This window comes from Melozone crissalis, unplaced genomic scaffold (assembly GCF_028551555.1).
Source record: "Melozone crissalis strain CALT ecotype California unplaced genomic scaffold, PUWL_Pcris_2 ptg000016l_1, whole genome shotgun sequence".
Taxonomy (NCBI): domain Eukaryota; kingdom Metazoa; phylum Chordata; class Aves; order Passeriformes; family Passerellidae; genus Melozone; species Melozone crissalis.
Genome location: NW_026535794.1, coordinates 4,448,530 through 4,473,869, shown reverse-complemented (window position 1 = coordinate 4,473,869; position 25,340 = coordinate 4,448,530). Strand labels below are relative to the sequence as shown.

Sequence of the window (25,340 nt, the reverse complement as noted above, 5' to 3'; positions counted from 1 at the left end):
TGTCCTGTCACTCCAGACCCTTGTCCATGGTCTCTCCCCATCCTTTTGCAGGCTCCTTCAGGCCAAAATTCATCACCCCAAAGCCTTTTCCAGGCTCAGCAATCCCAATTCTCCCATCCTCTCCCCACTGCTCCATCCCTGGGATCATCCTGGTGCCTCCTCTGGACTGGCTCCAGCAGCTCCAGGTCCTTCCTGTGCTGGGCAGCCCAGAGCTGGATGCAGCACTTACTCCATAAACACTTGTGTACACACAGAAATGGGTAAATCTGTCCTCACATGAGACCAAATCCTTCAGATTTCATGGAAAGGAGGGGCTTCTGTGTGTGTTGGGGCCTGAAGTGAAATGGAGTGGACAGAAAAATGCAGGGAGGCTTTCCTGAAGAGCCTGCACAGACAAATACTGTGGGCCTGATTTATGTGTTCCATCAACAGTGGCACCTGGAAAGGGAAAGATGGGGCAAGGACAGGACAGTCAAGGCAGAGCTTTGTTAGCACCAGAAATCACAAGCTGACTTACCTGTACTGGATTGTTTCTGAAGTGGTTGAAGCTCTCAGCTTTGTCATTAAAATCCTAACTATGTTAAATAGAAATACAAAATTGATCTGGAAAAGAAGGGAGAGAGAGGAAAAAGTGCAACCAATCAGTAAAAGAATTGCTTGCAGGATATGATACACCTTAAAAAGCACATTTTATAGTTTCAATCTGACTGAAAACAGCCTTTTGGCTTTACCACTGATTGCAACAGACTCAGAAGTTTACTAGAAACACCAGATTATACAGCAAACATCCAACACTCTTAATGCTTCCAAAACAGCAGGGAAAACGGAGTACATCATTATTGCCCTAAGAAGGAGTTTATTTTTACTGCCTTTTCTCCTTTTCTGGGTGCAATCAGGAACTAAAGGTGGGATTGATGGATTTGCCACTCTCCTTTTCAATCTGCTGAGCCGGCTAATTATTATTTGTGCTGCAGCCTCACCACTGAGAATTGATATTTGCTCTAATTACTGTTGTAGCATCTGCTGGCAACTTTCTTGCATAGCACAAACAGGAGATTAAAAAACGCAACAAACTGAAGAGAAGATTGATTTTAGGCTGTGATTAGTGGAAGGATTTGGCTCTTAGGAGCACGTTTGGAGGTGCTTTCAGAGCATAAAGCAGGGCAGCTTACAAGACATGGGCATGTCCCAAAGTTGTCGGAACTACACAACTGCTGAGGTCCCAGCACAGCTTGAGAGAAAATATTTACCTCACACACAACCCCAGGGCAAAATATTTACCTCACACACAATCCCTGGCATTTTTCAGCCCCTGAATGGAACAATTCTGTGACTGACACCTGAATATTCACAAACACCCCATCAGAGCTGCCAACTGAAAGGTGTTCTCAAAATATGCTCCTTTTCCCCTGTGCTATGGGATATATTTCAATGTTTACATATCTTGGCATCCATCAGAGCACTCCTGGTGGCTCCTGCTCCATGGCTCAGAACAAATGGAGCAATAAAACACCTGAGCAGACTCTGGGAGACTGGCAGCACTGGGAATTGTGTAAACACCCTATGTGAGATACAAAAATGCTGTTCTAGGAGTTAACATAGCGTTGTTGGAAATTATTTCCTCAGCAGAGCAGGGCCCTGGGGAGTACAAGAAGTAAACAAAGCACTGCAGCCTGTCTGTTTGCTCTTCTCAGATTTGTTTTTTTTCATATTAAGAGCTTGATACTGGTTCATGCTTTATTTATCAGAGACAAAAGCAGCTCCATATCTGTGGTTTGAGTTGAATGTTAAACTCCTCACACGGGTTCCTGCCCTGTTCCTCAGTAACATAGAGAGATGTTCAGGCAGACTCTTCTCAACAGGAGGTGAATGGGGGTGATCTTCACCCACAGAATGAAAACTTCCCTCTCTGCAATTCTGTTGCTGAATCTTGAGGCTCTCTATCAGCTCAGACCCATGCTTGGGTTATTTCTACCAAGGATGCAAAGAAGGCACCAATCCAAAATGTGCCAGTTTTGCAATTGTAATGGAAAGTGCCAGACTGAATTACAGACTCCAAGGTAAGAGAAAATTCCAAATATCAGTGGGACTGATCACAAGGCATTATAGTGATGAACTGGGCTGAAGAAGTCATTTCAAGTTTCAAGAGCTCTGCTTCAATGTGACAGCATCCTGCCATCTGAACTGGAAATTCAAATTGCCACAGCCTGTATCAGAAAATGAGGGATTCTGGCCTTTTGTGAAATTCATTTGCAGTGGCGTGATTCATCAGTCCAGAAGAATTGCTAGCTGAAAATGCTGGGAGTTCTTTCACCAGAAAAACTCTCATTCTATAGAAGTCTGGTTTTAATTCTCCCAGTTCAGCTGCCCAAGCCCAGAGCAGCACCTGAGGCACCCCTGAACTCTGTGAGTGGCACTGGCACATGTGACACAAAGCTGGTGAGAGACCTCACCTCTCTCCAGGAAGGCAGATTCCTCAGTGCAGTCACAGACATCTTTTATGAAAAATCCTTCCCTTAGGATTTTTTCTCCTGAGAAGCTAGGAAGCCTCAGGAACAAAATGTAAACATTGATTATCTGCTGCTGTGGAATGCAACAGGTACATCTGTGATTGGTCTCATGTGGTTGTTTCTAATTAATGGCCAATCACAGTCAGCTGGCTGGGACAGAGTCTGGGACAGCTGCCTTTGTTATCATTCTTTCCTATTCTATTCTTAGCCTTCTGATGAAATTCTTTCTCCTATTCTTCTAGTATAGTTTTAATGTAATATATACCATAAAATAATAAATCAGCCTTCTGAAACATGGAGTCAGATCCTAATCTCTCCCTCATCCTAAGACCCCTGTGAACACTGTCACACTGACTTTTAAAAAACTGCCCAGGTGTCTGATAAACCCTGCCAGGACATAATTTCTAAGTCCATTTTCTAGGAGAAGGTAACAGCAGCATTGGCCACTCAAACTGAATCCTCCTCCTGAGTAATCTCATCTGAACTTCAGAGTGACTTCCACTCTGCTTCTTCCATCATTGTTGTAGTCTTTTACCAGTCTGCCTTTACCTACAAACCAGAGAATTGGGATTTTTTTAAAGGCTAGTGAATGGGACAGATGGAAGGAGAATATCCTGAGCCGGAGGGAAGGTGCTGGAAAAATGGATTTTGTGTGTGTGCCCAAGAGGTGATGGCTTGGATGCATGGGACCACTGAGTCAGGAGAATCCTCTGGCCTTTTCAGTGCATAAAGGGAGCTTAGAAAAACAATTCTCGACTCCTTTTGGCTTTAGAATATCCTTTAGAATGTGTGAAGCTCCTTCAAGGCTTGGTTTTCTGTTGCCATCTTACTGCAGAGGTTCCATACTGTTGTCTCCTTATCACAAAAGTTCCACACCTTCTTGGTGTTCCTCGTGGGCATCTCCTCAGAGCACTGACTCTTTCTTCTTCACAAAGCAGCCACCTGACTCCAGTTCCCTTCTCAATTGGCCACCCCACTCTTTATAGCATCTTCGCATTGCTTACAGCTGTGGCCTGTTACAGTCAGGCCTGTTCCTAATCTTTGATAATTGGCTCAGCTGCAGCTCCTTAGGGATAACATTACTTTCTACACTATCTTTATTTTCTTATATTCTATCTCCCTACAGTTTTCCACTTTCTCCTGAGTTTCTCTGCCCAGCAGGACAGGACAGGGGTGAAGCTGTTCCACACACAGCTCCTGCTGCTGGCTTCATCCCACAGTTTCTCCAGGAAAAGGAATAACTGATTCTTCCCCATTCTGGACTTAGTACCTAGGAGAAAAAAGCCAAGTGACTTGGCCTTGGCTATAACTCAATTCCACCCCAGAGTGAGGATTAGAAGAGCAAGAGCATACAGAACTGAGTTTGGCTGGCATCATTGCTTGTACGATTAAGCAGTTGGTTATCCCAAGATCTATTTGTACTCACTGCAAAGAAATGGAGACTTTTCAACAGTAGTTCACGTGACATATTTTAAATGAGTGGTTTTGGACTAATAGTGTTTGGACTTGAAGCAGCTGCCCACACAAATCTTCCACTGATCTTCAGGTGAGCTTCAATGAAGTGAATGGGGCTGTGTCAATGAGGTTCTGTGATATTACAAGCTTAAAAATGTTTGGAGGCACCAACATTTTGTCTCTATTAAGGTTTCTCTGAGAGATCTTTAAGACTTGGATAGGGTAACCCCTACAATGCAGATCTTAGCAAGCAAAAGATCCAAGGGAAAAGATGAAGATGTGGTCACAGCAAAATACTTATTTTTGGTTTTCCCTTCTAGAAGCACATTTCAGTGTGTTTACTTTTAATGATTTCTTAAAAAAAAATAAATAAAAAACCCACCAACAACTCACTCTGATGCCTTTTCAGAAAGGCACTCTGAACTCCATTTCAGAAAGAAACTGGCTCAGTAGGGTCTTTTAGCAGCACTCAGGTCTGAAGAAACTATTTTAACTGTTTTAACTCCTTCTGAACTGATCTGAAGATCAATTTTCAGCGCATAATCAGATGGGGTTTTAACTGTCTGTTTGTCCTTGCTGGGCCAAGCTCCTGGGGATGATGGGGGCAGTTTGCTCAGGAGAGGGGACATGAGCTGGGGACAAAGCAGGGAAGAGGCTGCAGCACACAGCCTGCAAGGGCTGAAGGCTGGGAGATGAAAATGGAGCTGTTTTCTCAGCTGCAGAGAATCCATCCAGCTCTAGTGGCTACCAGACTGAGCCTGATTTGCAGCAGAGCAGATGAAGGCTCTGCTCTTTGTGCCTCAGGCAGATCACAGTGTTTTAGAGGGAGAAGGATCTCACCCCACTGCAAAGTGAGTTTTCCTAGGAAAGAGCCTAAGTGCTGTATTAACCAAAGTACACAATTATTTGTCAAGGGCTTCTTTGTTATTATCAGAGCTCTGTGTCAACACATTAATTCCTCAGGGCTGGGCAGCTCTAACAAAACCCACACATCAGTTCCATCAATTGAGACCCAGGAAAGGTCATTTAAGAGAGGTAATGATAAAAGGCAGTGCATCCTTTTTATTTCTCTTTAGGCTCATTTTCTATTTTCATTCATTTCTGTTTATCCATGTTTTCTGCTTCCTAATGGAAAACATAACTAAGGATTTTTACCTTGACATTTACTGGTAGAAAAATGAAACCAAAGGCAAAGTCTTGAAGATAGAATAAAATGGCTTGTTTCTTCTTCTCCTTTATTTATGCCATGCTAAGAATATTGTTATTGACCCTCTCCAAGTACAGATGGGAAAGAAAAAAGTTTTCATTTCTTGCCAGAAGTTTAGTCTTTCCATTTCTAAATTGGGATGAAAATTCAGACCCCCAAAATGGAGTTACAAGCCAGTGATTCAGAAAGTATTTGAGCCATCTGTTTTGGCACTGTTCTATCATAACCTGAACACACGAGCCCAGAAACTCTTCTGAACCAAAAGAAACTTTTCAGTAAATGATTTTGGTGGTAGAATTCTTCTCTCATACAAAGCAAACTCCACTTGAGAGGAAATTTATCTCCCTTATCAAGATGAAATAGCCAAAGTGCACAAAAGATGCAATGCTGACTCTGAGGGCTTCTCTGCAGTTTTCCCCAAGCCCAGGAGTTTAAAAGGGAGGTCATTAAGCTCTGCTCTTTCTTTTGAGCATTTAATGGACAACTGGCTTTTATTTTGCTCATTTTCTGCTGGGTTTTGTATTTCATGCTTCACAGAAAGCCTGTGCTCCTCTGCTTCCTAGAATGTTTGTTCCTCTTCATTCCCAGGAACCATAAAAATTATTCTATTTAGATTTCATATTTTTATGCAGTGCTGTAAAATCACCTCGGGGTTAAGTGACCCAAATTGGGATCAGAGCAGCCCTTTGAGTGAGAGCTCTGGATGCTGCCACCCTGACCTCAGATGAGCACTCTGCCAGTTAATTAATGCTTTCTTTTAATTGTTCTACCATGCTGGCCTGACCTGATCCTCAGACAGAGCTTTTTATCACAAAAGTTTCCTTTTCAAAGGTCACAGGCACCACAATGAGTCCTTTGGGCAAAGGGCTGGAAAACACTTTTATGTACAATCAGGAATAAGGATTCCTGAAATCCTTATTTGATTAAGAAATCCTTATGTGATTAAGAAGAATGAACACTTCACAAACAGAAGTAGAAATTTCAGAAAAGTTGTAGAGGGTACATGGTACTGGACCCCTTGCTGGGCACTTATTGACTCCACAGCTACAAAATATGAATAGAAAAAAGTCAATAATAGCAATGGTGGCAAAACTGGAGATAAATTCTGGATGGACTGTAATCAAACCAGCACATTATCTTTGTGCTCTGTGCAGCAAGCACAACCTGCATGCAGAACAGCAGAAATGATGATTAAATTCCTGCAAGAAGAACTCAAGGATGTCAGCAGGTCATGAACTGTAAAGCTGCAGCAGTGGAGGAACTGCTTATCTTTAGAGAAAAGAAATTTAAAAATCAATAGCAAAACTAATTTGATCAGTGTTTGAGAAAAAACATAAGCCATTCAGATAGGAAGGAGATGGGGAAATGAAGAAAATATACCAATAATAATAATAAAATCTCAGTCTCTGAACAGAACAATGCAGAAATGGAAACAGAAGTGTGAAGAGAGTCAGTAGAAACCAAGAAAATATTCAGAGAAGCAATTGTATCAGCAAGGAGGATGACACACAGGACAATAGAATACTTTTCAGCAAAAAAACCCCCATAAATGAAATGTATAGAGCTACATACACAGGTGAGATAATTCTTTACATAAAATAGTGAGTGAGAAAACTCTGAATTCTTTGGAAGATCAGAAGAACTTCAGCAATGTGGACTGTGGTGTTTGAATGGAGCTTGACAGATCAAAATAAGTGAAGACAGTGACAGGGCAAGGGGGAAGGGCTTCAAAGTGAAATAGGGTTGGTTTAGATTGGATATTGGGAGGAAACTGTTCCCTGTGAGGGTGGGCAGGCCCTGGCACAGGGTGCCCAGAGAAGCTGTGGCTGCCCCTGGATCCCTGGCAGTGCCCAAGGCCAGGCTGGATGGGGCTTGGAGGAAGCTGGGACAGTGGAAGGATAACTCTCAGTTATGAAAAATTTATTTTTGTCAATAAATCAGCTGATTTTGTTGATAAGCTTAAGCACCTCCACTCTCTGATGTGACAAACTTTAAGAACACTCTGTCTTTCCCAGCCTTGGTTCTGAAAAACTGAACTACCTCAGGTACTTACTGAATTTTTTTCCTGTCAAGGCCTTCCAGAGCATCAGCCAGTGGTTGCTGCATTGAGATACTGATATTTCCCTTAACCTAAAGCTGGTCTGGAAAAATTCTTTGTGCAGAAGAGAAACAAGGTGTGAAGGGAAGAGTGATGTGGTTTGTGAAGTCCTCTGAATGAGTCAATTAGAGAACAAGGGAGATCCAGAGGACAATCCTCTGAAAGGAATTCAAATTCCACACTCCAGAGGGTCCCAGAGAAATTTGGCTGTTGCAGGCTTGAAGGGAAGAGCATAAGAACACAAGGGAAAAGGGCAGGGATATATATATATATATATATATATATATATATATATATATATGTGTGTGTGTGTGTGTCTGTGTGTGTGTGTGTATATACACGCATACACACACACATATATATATATGTATATATACACATATATGTATATGTATGTATATACATATATATGTATATGTGTATATATATGTGTGTGTATATATACATATACATACATATACATATATATACATATATATACACACACATATACATATATATATACACATATATATATACACACACACATATATATACATACATACACATATATTATTCTGATTTCTCAATGGAAATAGGCTAGCAGCAGATCTGTGCTGTTTCACACCAAAATCCCAGTGATCTGTAAAAGGGATTGAAGAACAGGCTGACAGATTTTTAGTGGCATCAAACTGCTCAGAGCAGCAAAAATCAAGACTGATTGCAAAGAGGTGCCCAGGGACTGAGTGATCAGGGAATAACCTGGCATGGGGAATCACCTGATGGGAAGGTACCACCATGGGGACACAAAACAATCTCAGCTTTACAGGGAGGGTTATGAGCTTTGGGAGTTTTCATTCACAAAAGAAATTCTGGAATTGCACTCACTGGCTCCCTGAAAACCTCATCTCAGCTCCCAGCAGAAGGAAGGAAACAAAAAAACCCATATATAATTACTGAGAAATAAAAACCCAGGCAAGAGGATGCAGATGTAAAAATCCATTTGTGTGGTCACACCTTGATTACTGAGGTTAGATTTGAACTTGGCACCATAAAAATGCTGCATCTTTAATGGGCAGCACATCATAAAGACCTCTTGGCTATCTGTGGTTTTCTCTCCTGAGCAAAATCCCACACTGAAATAAGGGCCCTTAACTCCTCTACTTGTCATCCAGGAATCTCAAAGCAAGGGAGGATAATTCTTAAATAGATAATTTTTAAACAGATAATCATTAAAGTGGCTTCACAGCTGGGGAAGCTGAGCTTTGAGCAGCACTCTAACTTATTCAAAATTAAATAAATTATGAAGGCAGAGGCAGAAGTGAACTCCAGGGCCTCCCCCACTCACTGCAGCAGCTAACTGGTTGTAGTGAATTATTTTCAACCAGACACAAAAAACCCCCAGAGGCTGCAAAACTCTTCAGTTCTTAAACACAAGAGGGAAAAAAATCTATTAAAGCTGAATGAAAAGTTTTGGGGGAAAAAAAAAAATTGATCTGCCTGTTTGAAAAATTACTAAATTATACAGTTTTAACTCTGAGAAATATTGCAGAGCAGTTCATAGCTGGGGTGAGCTCACAGCAGAAGTCACTGAGGGAAAAAGCAGCTCAGGTGCCTCTGGTGCCTCTTCTCTGAGACTTCTCCTCTGACCCTGCTCTGTTTTTGTGGTTCATCAGTTCTTTGGCAGATTTTCATCTCAAAGTGAACACAAGAAATGCATTTTCCTTAATAAAATCAGGAGGAATCACTGATTTTATTAAGGAATTCACTTCCCTGGCTTTTTTTCCAACCCTTTGCCTCAGTGATTAAAACTCTGTTATGTGACTCTGAGAAAAGAATTAAAAAACCCCAATGTGCTCAATTGAAGAGAAAATATCTAATAGAGTGTGTCTTTCCAGTGCTATGAGAAGTTAAATTTCAAAGCATCCAATGTGCTCAATTATTAATTCGCTTGTGGTATATGTAAAAGTCAAAATCCATTCAGGAATGAAACCAAATAAAAAAGATCATTGCCTAAATTTTCTCCCTCAGATCTTTTGTCAATAAAAATACAGGTTTCTTGCCCAATATACAGAATCAGCACTTATATTCAGTTTCCTTTTTTTTTCCTGCAATTTTCTCTAAAATAGTTTCCCTGTTTTCAGCTTAAGTCAGTCTCTGAGCTCCTTGTACACAGACAAGTAGAAAATCGGTCAATCAATCAATCAAACAATCAATCAATCAATCCAACGACTCCACTGTGTCATTCAAGGTTTTGTACCCAAGATACAACACAATAATGTGATGTGGAGATGGACTTTAGGGCTGCTGCCATGATCAAAGGCATTTTTGTGGCCAATCTTTATTTCCCAGTGAGGCTTAGAGCTCCTGCATGACCTGATCCTTGTGTTACACCACCCTGTGCTGCAACAGCTCAATGCACAGAGGTGAGAAAATGAGAAATCAAAACCAAGTGGAAATCATTGTCAACAGAAAAAAAAATCCTTAAAAATAATATTTAAACAGAATTGCATCTTTAGAAGCAACTTTTATCCTTCTAAGAATATTCAGCACTCCAATCATATTGGTTGGTGCAATGATGTTTCTGGAATACACCAAGGTGTGTCCAAGGGGTAACCAAAGCTCACGTGAGCTGGACACTGAGCTCTTGGCTCTTCACTCAGCTGGGTGAAGGCAATTGTAACTGCCCCAGGTGCACAGGAACTGTAATTTCATGGAGTATTTAGAATTTCAGCTTTCAGTGTTAGTTCTCTTTTGGAAATAACACCCATTTCTTGCAACATTTGTGTCTCTTTACTTTTCCAGCAGAGGCCTGGGACAGCTGTCTCTGAGAGTTGTCATAGAATGGTTTGGGATGGAAGGGACTTTGCAGCCCATCCTGTTCCAGCCCCTGCCATGGGCAGGGACACCTTCCACCATCCCAGGGTGCTCCAAGCCCTGTCCAGCCTGGCCTTGGACACTTCCAGGGATCCAGGGGCAGCCACAGCTTCTCTGGGCACCCTGTGCCAGGGTCTGCCCACCCTCACAGGGATCAATTTCTTCCCAATATCCCATCTCAATCTGCTCTCCATCACCTCCAAGCCATTCCCCCTTGTCCCATCAGGCCTGTGCCCTGTCCTGTTTGTTCTTTTACAACACACAGCTGCAGCTCCACTTCAATTCCTCATTAATTCAACTCCAACTCGTGAGCAGTGACTGAAAGATGTCTCTTTTTGAAATCCCTGTGTTTTCCCCTTGTGGTGGCCACTGTTCACTGGAGGGAAGAGGAAGGCAGCACTTTGTGTGTCAAAACGAGATTTTGACACAATCCCATCTGAGGGCAGTGATGTCTGACTGTGCTGCCCTGGGTACATGGCACATGCCAAATTCCAGTGCCCTTCATCCAGAACTTTTCACAGCACCCTTGAAAGGGTCACTGACTCCAATAACAGCAAGTGATGCTTCAGTCATTATCTCCAGTTTTAATTTATTCACATCAGGATCAAACAAGCGAGCATGTCAAGTGGCTTTAAGACACCGTGGGGTTGTGGGTTTTAATTAGAAACACTCCAAAAATGAACTGACAGTTCAAATAAAAAATAAAAAGAAGCAGGGGAACAGATTTTAGGAATCAGGACTGTGCTGTAACAGGAAGTTTCAGATTTGCAGTTTAGATTTTGTTTGCAGAGGGATGCTTTCCTCCCCCAGCAGTGCTCTCTGAGGGGAATAACCCTAAAGTGAAGGGAGGAAGGGCTTTTTCTTAAATTGAATCAGCTCCTTTCCACCCCACAGTGCAATTACTGCTGTTGCCTCATTAGTGCTTTAATTAGGGCCCAAGTGCAGGCAGGCCAAGGTAGGAAGGTTCAGTTCAGTGTCAGCTCTGGGCTTTTCAGTCACTGCCCAGTTTAGAGGGGTCTCAGGGCTGTTCCAAATTAGAGGCAGATATAATGACCTGCATAGAAAGTGGCAGCCCCCAACCATACCTCCATCTTCTGGATCTCTCTAGGGGTCTTTAAATATTTACAGTGCTGTTCTGGGGAGAAAAAAGCCATTTTCATGACTCTATGGTATCTGTCAGAGATGCTACCCAATGATTTTACAGATCATGTGGACTAAAGGGGTTATAGAAAATTCAGAGTCACAGATTTCCAGGCAATGATGGGAAACACAAATGCTCCAAACATCCCAAATCTCCCACCCTGTGTTGTCTAAATAGGATTTATTTGTGAGGGAATCTCTGTATCAATGAGGTCAATTTACTGTGAGGCTCTTTCTGGTTTTGTGATGCCTCCCTCAGCAACACAATTTATATTTTGTATATCACACCCATTGCTATTTCTCTCCCTTAGAAAATGAAGAAAAAAATGTTTACATGAAAATACACTCTATTATGGTTTTTCTTTGTCTTTTCAGGTGATCTTTTTGCTGTATCTTAACAATTAACACAGAAATGATTGTTAGGATTGTTAATCTTAACAGTTAAACAGAAATGAACTCTCCTGCTCTCAGGACACACACTCAGATCAGCTGCTGGACAGCACAGAAATGTTTTTCACACTGTATCTCATGAAGAGGGCACTGACAAAGTGAGAACATGAGGATCCTTAGCCTTGAGAAAGCTGCCCCTGGTGCCTGTTCAGGAGCATTTGCACCTTCCCCGGGGGGGCTGGAGTGACATAAGGGACAGCTACAGCAAACCGTGTGTCCTGGGTTGTAAGATAAGTGTGTGTTCTATTTCCATCTGTCAGAGGTGGGGCAGTTATCTCAGTCCATGGGGCAGTTTTTTCTTTATCTCTGCCACAGCCAACCCTCCCTCCAGGAGATCTCTGCTGTCCATGGCCACTGAGTGTCCCTGCAGGGCTGATCCAATCCCAGCATCCCATGGGGAGATGCTCCGCCCAGGGGAGGAGCCAAGCATTCCTACCTGGATCCAATCTGAGCCTGGCACAGCACAGCAGCCTTTGCCCCCTGCATTGCCAGAGGAGCAGCTTTCTGCTGCCCTGCATGGCCAGAGGGAGCCCAGGCCCATCTGCAGCAGCCCTGGAGCTGCAGAGGAAAACTCCCCCCTTGTGCAGGATCCCTGCTGCAGCAGAGCCACAGCTGGCACTGCAGGAGGGCTGAGCCCCCATGGGATGGGGCTGGGACACCTCCCTGACACACAGGGGGGCAGGGCATCTTCTGACTCTGTCACTGGGTTTGGTTTTTTTTTGTTTATACTATTACATTTGTCTTTTTAATTTTCCTGTTAAAGAACTGTTATTCCTTTTCCGATCTCTTTGCCTTAGAGCCTTTTAATTTCAAACTTATAATTTGGAGGGAGTGGGTTTACATTTTCCATTTCAAGGGAGGCTCCTGCCTTCCTTAGCAGACACCTTTCTTTTCAAACCAAGGCACCTTGGTTCCCTAAGAGGGGGGACCCACTGAGCCCAGGGAATTCACTGTTGGTTCATCTGCCTGGAAGAGCAGAATCCTTTTCTTCAGCTTTGTCCTTACTAACAGCTAACTAATACTTTCCATCCACACTCAGGTTTGTTTTGTCTCTGGGAATGCACCACTGTGCTTCAGCTGAAGGCTCAAAATGGGTTATGAATGAGCTTCCTTCTCCCCCTGCCTAATCTTGGTTGGCACAAGAGACAGAGTGTTGGGTAAACAGATAAACAGCCTGGTAAGCGTGGGCAGCACTGGGAGGGAAACTTCACAACAGGAAATCCAGAAACAAACACACAGCAGTGCTGGTGATGGAGAAGATGGAGCTGACAGTGCAAGACAAAATTCCTGACCATGATTGTTACTTTTTTCTAAATAATGTGTGTGACAGAATTGCTGTAGCTGTCATGAGCCCCAAGTGATGAGCAGATATTGTAATGCACCCCCTGGCTTTGAACATTTTTCCTTTCTACTTCTCAAAACCTTGTACAAAGGTAAACAGCACTGCAGAGGGAGGAGGAAAGAACTGCCCAAATCCAAAGGAACAGCCAAAACCAAATCACTTCAATTCTTGCAGTGTTATCTGCTGGGGCTGCTTCAGAGAACACCTGAAGATGTTTGGCCTTGTTTGTGTCTTATTTATCATAAAAGCAGATGTGGAACATAACAGATTAAATTTTCTCTCACTGGGAGATGGCAGTGTCCTCCCACCCACACAAACACTTACCAGGAGAACAAGAATCACTGGCCCTTGGTAGATGTAGTCAATATATTTCCCTGGCTCTTTTCCAAACCAGCACCTATGAAAAACAAAACAAATAAGAAAGCAATTTGTGAAGGTACATTCACTTCTTTTAGACTGCAGTATGAAGGACACTATAGAGAGGTGTCCCTTTGCTCACTGCAGTTTATATATAAATAATCAGCAAGTAATGGAATTTTCTGCTGCACATCACCTGTGGTTGGACACAGATCTGAGGCCCACTTTCCCCTTCCATCAGAACATTCATGTTCCCTCAATGGTTTTGGCTATTGCCTATGTAAATATTTATAAGAAATTTGAGAACCTGCTGTAAAAAGAATGCCTGAGAATGGAATTAAAGAAATATTCTATGTAAGAGAAAAAAACTCTGTTACCCATTGCAGTGCCCGGAGACACATTCACAAAGTAAGGGCTGTTAATTAAAGTAATGTCTCCAGTTGCATGGAAATGCTGTCTAAATAAAGCACTGAATGGATAAGAAGTCATCCCATTGGCTTTGAACGAATCTGGGGACCACAGGGGACTCTGGAAGTGCTCAAAAACCATGTAGTTGTGGCTCTTGGGGACAGGGTTCAGTGGAGGAACTGGCAGTGTTGGTGAGTGGGTGAGCTCCACGACCTGAGAGGCCTTTTCCAACCCTAATGATTCCATGGCCACCAAAGCCAGCAGACAGAGCAGAACCATCATCTGAAGCCACCAAATTCCTGCTCCAACATTCCTTTCCAAACTGTGTGGGATGGCTCAGAACAGGCTGGGAAATGGACTCAGGTGAAGAGAAATCACAGGTGAGCCCCAGAGCAGAGGAGAGCCTGGATGTGTCACACATGACCCAGCACCGGCCTGACTTCCACTAATCCCAAGTGTTTTTCTCCCTGCTGTGTTACACAACAGAAGAACCCCGTGATTTCACAGCAACCCACACTGACACTCTCTTCATCCTCTTCCCTGAGAATAATAAATCTGCTCTGTTTGTGTGGGTAAATGAATGAGAGACTGGGCTCAGGTCTGAGCTCACACGAATCCCTTTTCCTTGGGGTAGATTTGGTCCAGGCCAAAACCTAACCAAGGCCAAATCTATTCCTGGGGAACAAATCTGGAGCTAGCAGGAGCCAGAGGACATTCCCAATAGTCCACAAACTGCACATCCCCTGATTCTGGAGGCCAAGAAGATTTAATTGTAGGGGTGTCAATTATTCCATGCTATTTGGAAGTCGAGCCCTAGGAATTAATCCAGGCCCAGCTAATTCAGTTTTACAGATACAGCCATGGGGCTTGCATCCAGGATTCCACCAAGCTAAGACAGCTTTGCATTCATAATTCCTTAAGGTTGAGATCATTGGAGCTCCAGATCCCTTAGGAAGTAGATTTTGGAGTTCAAGGGTCTGGGAGTTTTCTTCCCTGTCATGGATACCCCATAACAAATCTATACAGCAAAAGTTGTGCCTTCCCCATGCTTTCTTTGGGAAACAGATAATTTAGTGCCACTGGAACCATGGAAACAGGTATAATTCCTGAGCCAGAGAGACCACAGAGCCACATTTGCACTTTTACAAGCAGCAAGATGTAATGGGTTGCCTCAAAGAGGTTGGAGTCTGTAAGACACAACCTTACGAGTCCAGGGGAAATGAACAGGGATCAGGAAAGCTCTGGTTCAGATGGGATCCTTGTGGATAACACCACACCCTCAAAGCCTCTCTCCAAAATGTGGTGTTGCTAAAACAGGAGGAGCTGCTTGCCCATTGCATGATGCTCTGACTGGACAGAGTGTTGAGGTACACAGCTGGAATCTGGAACAGTTCAGTCCCTCACAATTATTTGCCTTTTCTTGGCTCAATTCCCACATCCTTTAAGTTCCAAATGAATGAGGGAGCTTTGAATGTTTTAGAAATGTGAAAGATGTCTGCTATTCCCTGGTGCACTGAGCGTGAATTGATAATTTTGCAACTTATCCTCCAAAATTCGGGCATGAGAGCAAGACTTGGAATAAGGTACTTCCTCCAGCCAACTTATCATCCAAGAAGAATCCCCAGGGCAGCCTTAAATGAATGAAATGGTGTTTTTGAATTTGTATTTTTTTAATGTAGCTGGAAAGACATGAAAAAAAAAAAATTACAATATATGCCGAGGGCAGGAAACAAATTTCTCCAGAACTTGCAAGATCTACATTTGAGAGCAGATTTTGAAGGGTATTTTGGGAGAACTATTTTTTATTGCCTGAAACTCAGAGAACTAAGAGGAGCAAAGAGTTCCTGGGAAGCTGGCTGCCCCAGCACTGGGACTAATATGAAGCAGACTGAGGCATGTGGCAGAAATTAGTGGGCTAGAAAAAGGCAGCAAAGAATTTGGAACTGAGCTGGTAGAGCACAAATGAGGTTCCAGGGCAAAGGCTGCTCTTGTTGCTCTCTGGAATTTAAATGTTGCTTAGCTCGAAGACCAAAATGCTGAAATTTATTATCTGAAGTCCAGTATTAGACCAAGGTTGCGCTGAGTGAAGAATTAATGTGGATTTATTTCCACACTGAGGAAACAAGGTTGTGGCCAAGGACAGACTGCAACACAGGACTCTCCAGGGGTGTTGATGCTCCAAGGTTCCTTTTGTAGGTAGTGGAGAAAAAAAATAATCCAACACCTTTTTGAGGTCTGTGTTCATCTCATTAGGTAATAAACCAGATCTGTTACACTGTAATCTAAATATTTCTAATTAAATCGGGTGAGTAACACCAAGAGGAGACAGTCATTTGCCAGAAACATTATAAATGTCTGCAATTGATTAGCAAGATTTCATATTTAGAGTCTTAACTGTTCCAACTAGGACTTTTAGCTAAGATATTGCCAACTGTTCTGCCAATCATCTGAACTCACTTTAAATCCAACACAAGCCATTGTTCCTACAATAAGATAATTTCTTTGAAAGCAAAAAGCGAAACTTAAATCACTGACAATTACTTAGTGCATCTGTGTGAAATAAAAGCCATTTAACCACTTTTTATTCTTTTTTTTACCTCTGGAAAGATAAATAAACACCCCCTGAATATTGAAGAGGGCAATTTAAGAAGACAGTTGTGATAAGACTCAGAGTTGTAAAACACATTTCTGCTGAATAGCACTACTTAATATTCTTCAGGGATCTCTGCTAGTTCTTTATATAACCAAACTCACCACTGGTTTTATCACTACTGTTAATTAGATCTCACTAATGTTCTTCCCCTTAACAAATGCCCATCAACGAAATTACTGCAAAAGCTTTTAATAATTTGTGGGTGATTTTTTAAATTGAGATTTAACAGCACTTTTTTTTTTCCCAGAGTTGCCATGCTTTGCTAAAGAAGTGATAAACCCCAGGAAGCATATTTAGCATATTTGCCACAGTACCAATTAGAGTTGCCTCACTGTGCAGCAAATGATCTCTATTAAATACTAATATCTATTAATATTAATTTAATAGAGACCTTTCAGATCTCTAATATTAAAGATCTCTATTAAATACAAAGATTAAAAAGTCAGGAAGTTGCTTGAAGCATTTTCTTAACATTCTTTTTATTTTGAAGTTTTAAACTACGATAAGCTATACAACCTCAACTCCAGCTCAACCTCCACATGACTTAAATGGATACTCAGAGAAGGAGGAAATTCCCATTTTTTCCTGAATTTTGGGCAGTTCCAAACAGTCTTGGAAGTGTAGGGGTACTTGTTGGTTTCTTTGGGTTTGGATTGAAGGCACTTGAGACAGTAATTTGTTTCGGCTTAAGTGTTTATTATTTCTTATCAGTAAAACAGTCCCACTGCTGGGAGTTCAGCAGAAGGCACAAAATGGCCAACAATCTCTTGTTCCAAGGGCTTTTCAGACTAAACTATCCAATTCAGAACTGACACCTGGATTATTTTCCCTTTTAACCCAATAACTGACCCACAGAGCTGCAATGGGGACTTTTCTGCCCAATTACAAAATGCCACCCAAACCCATGGAGGAGGAGGAAGAAGCAGCATGAAGAAGAAACCCAGGATGACACCCTGTGCCCTCCATCTTGCTTCCATCCACTACATACTAAAAATCCCAAAATCTCAATTTCTCACCAAGTGACACACCTACACTACTCTCTATAATTTATTTCACACTTTTTGGATTCTAGTCTATTCTGGAGTATAGGAAACTTTCCCCATGAATGAGGGTCAGAGTCAGTGCTGCCCTGGGGGTCAGGGCACCCCAGAGCAGACACAGAAATATTCCCAGTGCCCTGGGTTTCCACAGGAAGCTGCAGGCCAGTCCATGTGTGCTGCCTGTGTCCATCTGGCTGAGTGTTATCTCCTGGGAGCAGCACAAGACTCCCCCAGGGCTCAGGACAAACAGACAAAAGCTCTGGCAAGGAGCAAAGTCAGGACCCTGCATTTCAGAAGAGGAACTTCCAGCTGTTTGTGGAATAAGGGGATGAGATTCCCCCTGGGAACCTGTCCTCAGGGACACAGGAACTGATCAGACCTGGCAGCTCTTCAGGGACATTTTTCTTGGGGAACAAGAGCTCTCCAATGCCACGTGTGAGAAATCAGGCAGGAATGGCTGAGTAAGGAGCAGCTCCTCAAACTGAGGAAAAAGGAAATGCACAGCCAGGGGAAGCAGGAATATGTGACCTGGGATATGGTTCAGATGTGCATTCATTTCCTGATTTGTTTAGACAGCCACACAAACACAAATATTAACATCACTTACTGCTCATTTTCATAATACAGCTTGCCAATGGCCCAGGCAATGATGATTGGGCAGGGAATACCTGCAGGGGCAAAAAAAAAAAAAAAAAATTAGGAGTTAATCATGGATGGCCGTGTCCATGGTACCAAAGTAAATTCAGATTTGTGTGAGGAGAGTCTGAGTTAATGAATGGGAGACACTAAACAATAGTGGTTCTGTCTTGGTCTGCTTGAGACATCACAACTGCTAAGACCTTTGAATTTAGAAATGAAAAAAGATCATCCCAACAAAATTTTACTAAGGAAAGTTAATAAAAATATTAACAAACACACACATAGATACCTATACTTCCATAGAAGTGACCAGAAGAATTTTGGCTGACTTAAAGGCAGCTTTGGTCCCTTTTAATTTTCCTGCACCTGGTACAGCAGAATCTCTAAAGACAGTACTTGGAAATGAGTGTTTAGGTTTTTATTTCCCAGGCTCCAAGAAGCTTGTAAACATACTGGGATCTCTAGATGAAGCACAATTTCAAAACTTTCCACTTTTTTTTTTTTTTTTTTTTGAGTTCAGTGTTCCTTATGAAGCAGGATTGTGAGAAAGAATAGCTTGATATCTTGCAGTATCAGAATTCTTGGTTTTTTTTTTTTTTTCTCTTTCTGAAGGATCCAGCTACTTTTTAACTTTACAGACATCACTGCATTCCCTATAAAGAGTTTGTGTTAGGCCTTCCATTCCAGCTGGTTTGAAAGGATTTGCTGGAGGAGGCATCTGGAAGGGAGGAAGAGTAAATGGAAGTGGTAAAGGGATGTCAAAATTCAAAGGGGAGATTTTCCCCTCTCCATTCCCCCTTTAACTTCTCACCTCAGGAAAACCCAAACAAGTCCAGCCTCACCATCTCCATCCCCATTCCAAAGTGCAGGTTGATGTCTCTGAAACCACTGAAATCACTGAGGGGAGTGCATGGACAGAGCCCCGTGACTCTGACCCCCAAGGAGGAGCAGGGGTGCATTTGTCTCTGACACAAATTTCTCCCTTTTAACCTCCCTCTTGCTGCCCCTTCTGTGGGCAATGGAGGCTTTGAAGAGATGGAAAGAGAATCAGGATACAGAGAGGATGGGGTTGAGTTGCTGAGGGGTCATCTTGAACCTCAGCAGCTCTGATCTCCTCATCCCTGGTGGCTCCTTTACCCTTCAGATAATTGTGTTTTGTTTCATCCTGCTCACCACACACATTTAAAGGGTCTGGTACACTCATTTCCCCATGTTCTTGGAGGAATTGACAGAGAAAATGGAGCCATGCTCTCTCTCCTACAGCAAAACATTTTACTTTTCCTCGCTAAGTGAAGGATAGAGATTTGAGAGTAAGACTGGCAAAACGTGTATGAGGAGGCAGAGCAGAGCCAGAATGCACCTACAAGGTGGCTGGAAAGGTTTATTCAGCTCACAGCACTCCTACATTGGTAATCAGAGACCCAGAGGATTCTGACAGAGGTAGGGAGTGAAAACACCAGGGATCAAAGCAGTCTGTGGGTGTGTGAGAGCTGTGTAAGCAGCTGATTTTCCAGTTTGCTGAGAGAATTGAAAACTACTGGGGAAAAAATTGAATCAACTCCCCAAATCAACATTTTCTTTCTACTACAACTCCTCTTTCCTCCCATTTGGTTTTGGATTGAATGACATATTTTGTTTCAAAGGCTGTTTCTGCCTTCAGAAGTGCAATCCAATTACTTCTGCAGAGAGGGAGAGGCACTTTCTGAACAAAATGTCACTCTGCTTTCACAAAAGAAAATATTGGTGACTTTTTTCCACCTTTCTTCCTTCAACACAAAAAAACCTGCTAGATTCACTAGTTCTGTTTGACCTCAGATTTTCATTCAAGCGAACAAACTGCCTGCATGGGGCTTGTCCTGGCAGAGTTCAAAACATGGGGATGTTGGTTAGGAAGGATCTCTGAAGGTGTTTGCCCCAATTTCCTGGTCTGAGCAGAACCATCAATACTCACCCAGGGTATAGCCTGGCTAAATTTTTAAAAACCCCAAGGTCAGAGGTTTCACAGCTTTTAAGTGACATGTTTCAGTGTTCCACCATCTCCTGGTATATTTTCTGTTTAACATCTTAAACATCTTAACATCCAACTGGACCCTCTCAGTCTGGAGTTTATGGATTCTGTCCCCTTTTACAACACCTGGTAATACCAAGCAGAATTAGGCTCCATCATCTTTGTAATTATCTTTCAGATCACTCCTGGTACCAAACAGATCTTTCCTCATCTTCCTCTTTCCAGATTAAAGCAGCTCAGCTCCTTCAGCCTCACATCACAGCTCATGTCCTTTAGATCCCTGATCACATTTTCACCTGGAGAATCTCCCCAGTTTTTTCCACATCCCTTTCTGACCTCAGGAACCCTAACTGACCACAGCATCCCAAAGGCAGCTTTGCCACAGCTGAGTCTTTGAGCAGCCCCAAGGACAGTGCAAAGATGATGGGTGACTCTTTGCTAAAGGCTGTTTTCCAGGAACAAATCCCTCAGCAGCTGTGGATAATGAGGCTCTTTTTCAAATCAACTCCTCACTTAAAAAAGTCTGCTCAGACTCAGTGGTCCAGATTTCACCCAAGGGGGGATTTATAATATTTATTCTTGCCTCTCTTTGTCTTTAACACTTTAATGCCAGGTACCACAGAGCACTATTTTAACCACAAAGGTCACGTACACCATCCTATGAAGAGAAAGACCCATTTCCTCAGCTTGTCAGTGGAGTAGGTCATCACTATAGCAGTGTGTAAGTAGCAGCCTTCCACAAACATCCAGAAGAAGTTGGTCACCACAAAGTAATTGTAGACAGTGGTAATACATCGACACCAGGGCTGGAAAGGGAACAGAAAAGAATATTTTAAAATTACGGTGAGAAATTTCAAAGATTTAAAAAATCCATGGTAGAATTCACTCATGGGATGCAGATTTATCCTGTGGCTTGGAATCACAATATTTTAGGTGCTGACAGGAACTCACAGATCCATCTGTGACCTTTTGCTGAGGCTGGCTTTGACCATAACATGGAGGATGTGCTGTATCCAAAGCTGTCTGGAAAATTCAGGTTCCAGAACAAGCCTCCAAGAGGAGCAGGTCATGTCACCAGAGGTGAGCTGTGTCAATGTAATGGTCCTGCTTGGTTTCCACTGAGGGGAAGAAGCACAACTGATATATAAAGAAAAAAAAATACTTTAAAAGCATGTTTTTACCAGCCAATTTATCCCCTCTGTTCCTGCCACTGGTGCTTCATTCTGTAAGTCACACCATGTCATATGTCACCTCTGAAATTTGCCCCGACCTCAACAGGAATTTTTTGTAAAATATGAGAAAATGTGTTTTTTCTTCCCAGAATGGCTGTGCAGTGAGAGCACAGCTGTGGGAGGCACAATTAGCTCCAGATGGGAACATCCCAGCAATAAATCACAGGGAACTGAGGTTAATTTCCACAGTGCTGCTCACCTAAATCTGGCAAAACTTCCTTCTTACCAAGCAGACATCTGAAGAACAACTCTAATTCCCTGGGTTCTCTGCTATCACTGATTTTGGTCTCACCATTCTCCAGCCTTTTAATTAGCTCTAGTGAAGTATTTCCAACTTTCACCCTCAGGTAATTTTATTTTAGCCTTCATATGCAGGAGACACTGATGGTCTGCAGGCAGCCAACAGAGCAAGAGATGCACCACCAAGCCCAGTAAAATTCTGAGGTTTAAGAATTTACTGGGAAGAAGCACAGTTACAAAATGACAGCCTATCCACAAGTTGTGATCACTTCTATATACTGAATGGAAATAAAAAGAAGAAATCTTTTGGATGTGTTAACAGTTTAATTTCTGTATTATTTCATTAACATTTAAAATTTAGTTTGGTTTCACCCTTAAAATAGGATTAAAGCCCAAAACAACTCAGAAGAAGCTGAAACATTTTGTTATCAAAAGTTTGTTTAAAACAACTTTCCTTTCCTTTCCTTTCCTTTCCTTTCCTTTCCTTTCCTTTCCTTTCCTTTCCTTTCCTTTCCTTTCCTTTCCTTTCCTTTCCTTTCCTTTCCTTTCCTTTTTCCTTTCCTTTCCTTTCCTTTCCTTTCCTTTCCTTTCCTGTCCACAAAGATTTATATCCAAGTCAATTTTTCCTGTGTCAGAACTAAGAGGAACTGGCTGAGGGATTGGGACGATTCTGGGACAAACAAATACAAATAATGGTGGTGAGATCTCCCCCTGCACGACTTCCACAAGAGACCAGGATAAAATGAATTTTGAGCAAGTCCTTTGTGGATTTATTAAAGTTGAACAGAATTGAATAAAATTGCAGAGCTCCTTAGTTCACACCTCTCTGTTTATTTGACTGAAGATTCTTGACCCCCACATGTACCCACCATTAGGCTCCAGATAACTTCACTCATTCCTTCTTGATTTTTTTTGCAAGCATTATAAACTTAATGCAAAATATTTCCACATTGATATTCTTTATCTGTTATTTAATCTCCACTGATCAGCACAGAAGAGATCACATCAATAGCCAGAATAAATGATGTTCACATTCATTGTGGTGGTGTTATTTTGACTGACTTATCCCACAATCACATAACAAAGTTATCACCAAGCTTGTATAAAGCACCTTTCCCAAAAAGGCTGCAGAGAAAAGATGAGTTAATGAAAACTGGGGCATGTGATGGTCCATTCTTATATTTGCAGGTTTTTATTTTTGTTGTCACCTTGTGCTCACATTTTAAGAGGTATTTGAGTCCTGTCTCCAACAGGTTTTTCCTAAATAACAGTAAAAGTTTCAATAAAGATTTGCAGCATAACCATGAGGGCAAGTCACACAGCATGGAACTGTTGACCATAAAGCTCATAAACTCCATTTTCTGGAGTGTGACACTGCCAGAAGCACAGACAGAGCAAACACTGAATTAACAGAATTTACATTTTCTCCAAGGAGCTCTGGATGAGCAATAATGGAGATTTATGCATGGACATCCTCTTTATGTGGGCACTGATGATTTCTCTGTTTGTTTTCCCAAAGCATGGGACTGAAGTCCAGATGTCAAATCTTACATTTGAAGAGCTAATCAAGGATGATGAGTGCCCAGCTGACACTGAAATGAAGGGAAGCATGGAAATCTCTCTAACTTATAAATGTTATAAGTGTCCCTTGAACTATCCATAAAAAGAAACTCAGCACCCTGAGCTGCAGGGCAGGGCCCTGCCAGCTCCCTGCACTCACCTCATTGCTCTCATGGATGTTGTGATCTATCATTTGAAGCAGAAACCACATCACATTCCTCAGGATGAACGTGGTGATCAAGTTCCAGTGGATAATATTCCTCAGGCATCTGATACTCCTGAGCAGGGAAACACATTGAAGTGAACATATATAATGAATATATCCACACACACATCAATAACCATGCAGAACAAATGGGTAAATTCTGTTCATTGCACAGTTTATCCCCCTGCAATCCCTCTGTTACTCTGTGAAACAGGAGGTTTGTGTTTTTGCAAAGCCATGGGCAACAATTTGTCTTGACAACACAACTGAATCAATTCAAGCAAACTGCTTGGATCTACTGGAAGAAAAAAAAAAAATCAAACATTCAAAGTGTTATTTCATCCTTGGTTATTAGTTTTGGTCCCCTTCTCTCCATCTCTAGAACCACTGGATTTGACAGAAAAGCCTCTGAACAACCAGGCTGCCCTGGAGGCTGCTGAATTGCTCACAAAAGGAGATTTAGTGACAAATTTTAGATTTATTTGTGCTGGAGTGGCAAAGCTGGAACAGTTTACATTTGTTTAATTCTTGAACAGGCTCACCTGTGTGAGTCTGAATTAATTCAACAGGAGAGCATGAACTGCCTGCTTTCCAATCCTGGGCTTAGCTGCCTTAAACTTGTACCTGAAATGAGGCAGAGCTGCACATCCTCCTTCATCAGGAAATATCTGTGTCTGGTTTCAGTCCCTCCCCAGCCCCCATTCAGGTGCAATGTGAATTATGAGCCCAATGTAAAATACGAGCTACAGTAAGCTGGGACACAGTGCCATAAAACAAAAGAGGGCACATCTGAAATATACTTGCTGCTGGAAATGGCTCCAGGAGGCAGCCAGGGCATGATGCTATTGCCAGAAAACAAAGCACCACTGAAGCAAGACTGAGTTACTTGTGACAGGTTCAGTCATTTAAGACCAAAACATTTCTGATTCTTTGTGAACTGGTAAAGGATGGCAAGTGCCAAGTTGCAGCATTGCAATTACAGAATCTTCAATTAAATTATCTTTCCTCAGCTCAAAGCAAACCCCTCTGTGTCATTCATCTTTTCTGAAAAAAACCCCTTTGCCCAGGATTCTTCTCCTGGGAAGCCGAGAAGCCTCAGAGAAAATGAAAACAATTCTTATCTCATTTGCTTCTCCTGTGTTTTGCTGCTTTGTAATGTGTTTGGAGATTGTTTACCCACAGGTGATTGTTTCATTCGATTCTGCTGTGAGTTGTTTTTACTCTTTGGCCAATCAGGGCCAAGCTGTGTCGGGACTCTGGAGAGAGTCAGGAGTTTCATTATTATCTTTTTAGCCTTCTGGAAATATCCTTTCTGTATTCTTTAGTATAGTATAGTTTAGTATTCTTTAATATAATATAGTATAGTAAAATAATAAATTAGCCTTGTGAGAACATGGAGTCAGATTCGTCATTCCTCCCTGCCACCCCGCAAATACAATACTCCTCCATTTATGAAAATCATTTCCACAAGGGTTCAAACAGACAGAAAACCTCCTGGGATTTGGCAGTGGCCATTTCAGGCTCTCTGCTTGCCATGGACGCTGCCAGATAACGTGGGACAAACACAGAAAGTGGCTCAAAGCTGCTCAGCTGGAAGGGGCTGATCTCACCCCAGGGACAACAAAAAGAGAGGCACAATCCAGAAACCAACTTTTTGCTGCCTCAGGTCTTTTGCAAGGCAAACAAGCCACTCTTCTTAACAACAAACACCATTTTCCTACCATACACATTCATTGTACTGTTCTTAGGACTAAATGAGTCAGTCTTAGGGCCAGAAGCAATTCTGTGGTGTCCTTCAGCTTCACAAATCTCACAGAGATTTCAAGCAATTCAGCAAAAAAAAAACCCCAACAGAAGACCTCCCACATATGAGATACTTACAGAGAGACACTCAGAGGTATAACCCCGCTAAGCCAATGTTAAATCACCTCTGAGTTTAA

At 42.2% G+C, this 25,340-nt stretch overlaps 1 protein-coding gene across 2 annotated transcripts in view; it reads right to left on the bottom strand.

Annotated features, from left to right (window-relative positions):
• Nucleotides 1–25,340, bottom strand: part of CRHR2 (corticotropin releasing hormone receptor 2) — a 157,418-nt gene that overhangs the window by 19,849 nt on the left and 112,229 nt on the right. For both annotated transcript variants that reach the window (XM_054274041.1, XM_054274040.1), the window contains 5 exons: nucleotides 23,356–23,473; nucleotides 20,816–20,969; nucleotides 18,124–18,184; nucleotides 13,383–13,455; nucleotides 518–603 (listed from right to left, as the gene is read on the bottom strand). In XM_054274041.1, coding sequence (XP_054130016.1) covers nucleotides 518–603; nucleotides 13,383–13,455; nucleotides 18,124–18,184; nucleotides 20,816–20,969; nucleotides 23,356–23,473 — 492 coding nt within the window. The remainder of the gene's footprint in view (nucleotides 1–517; nucleotides 604–13,382; nucleotides 13,456–18,123; nucleotides 18,185–20,815; nucleotides 20,970–23,355; nucleotides 23,474–25,340) is intronic.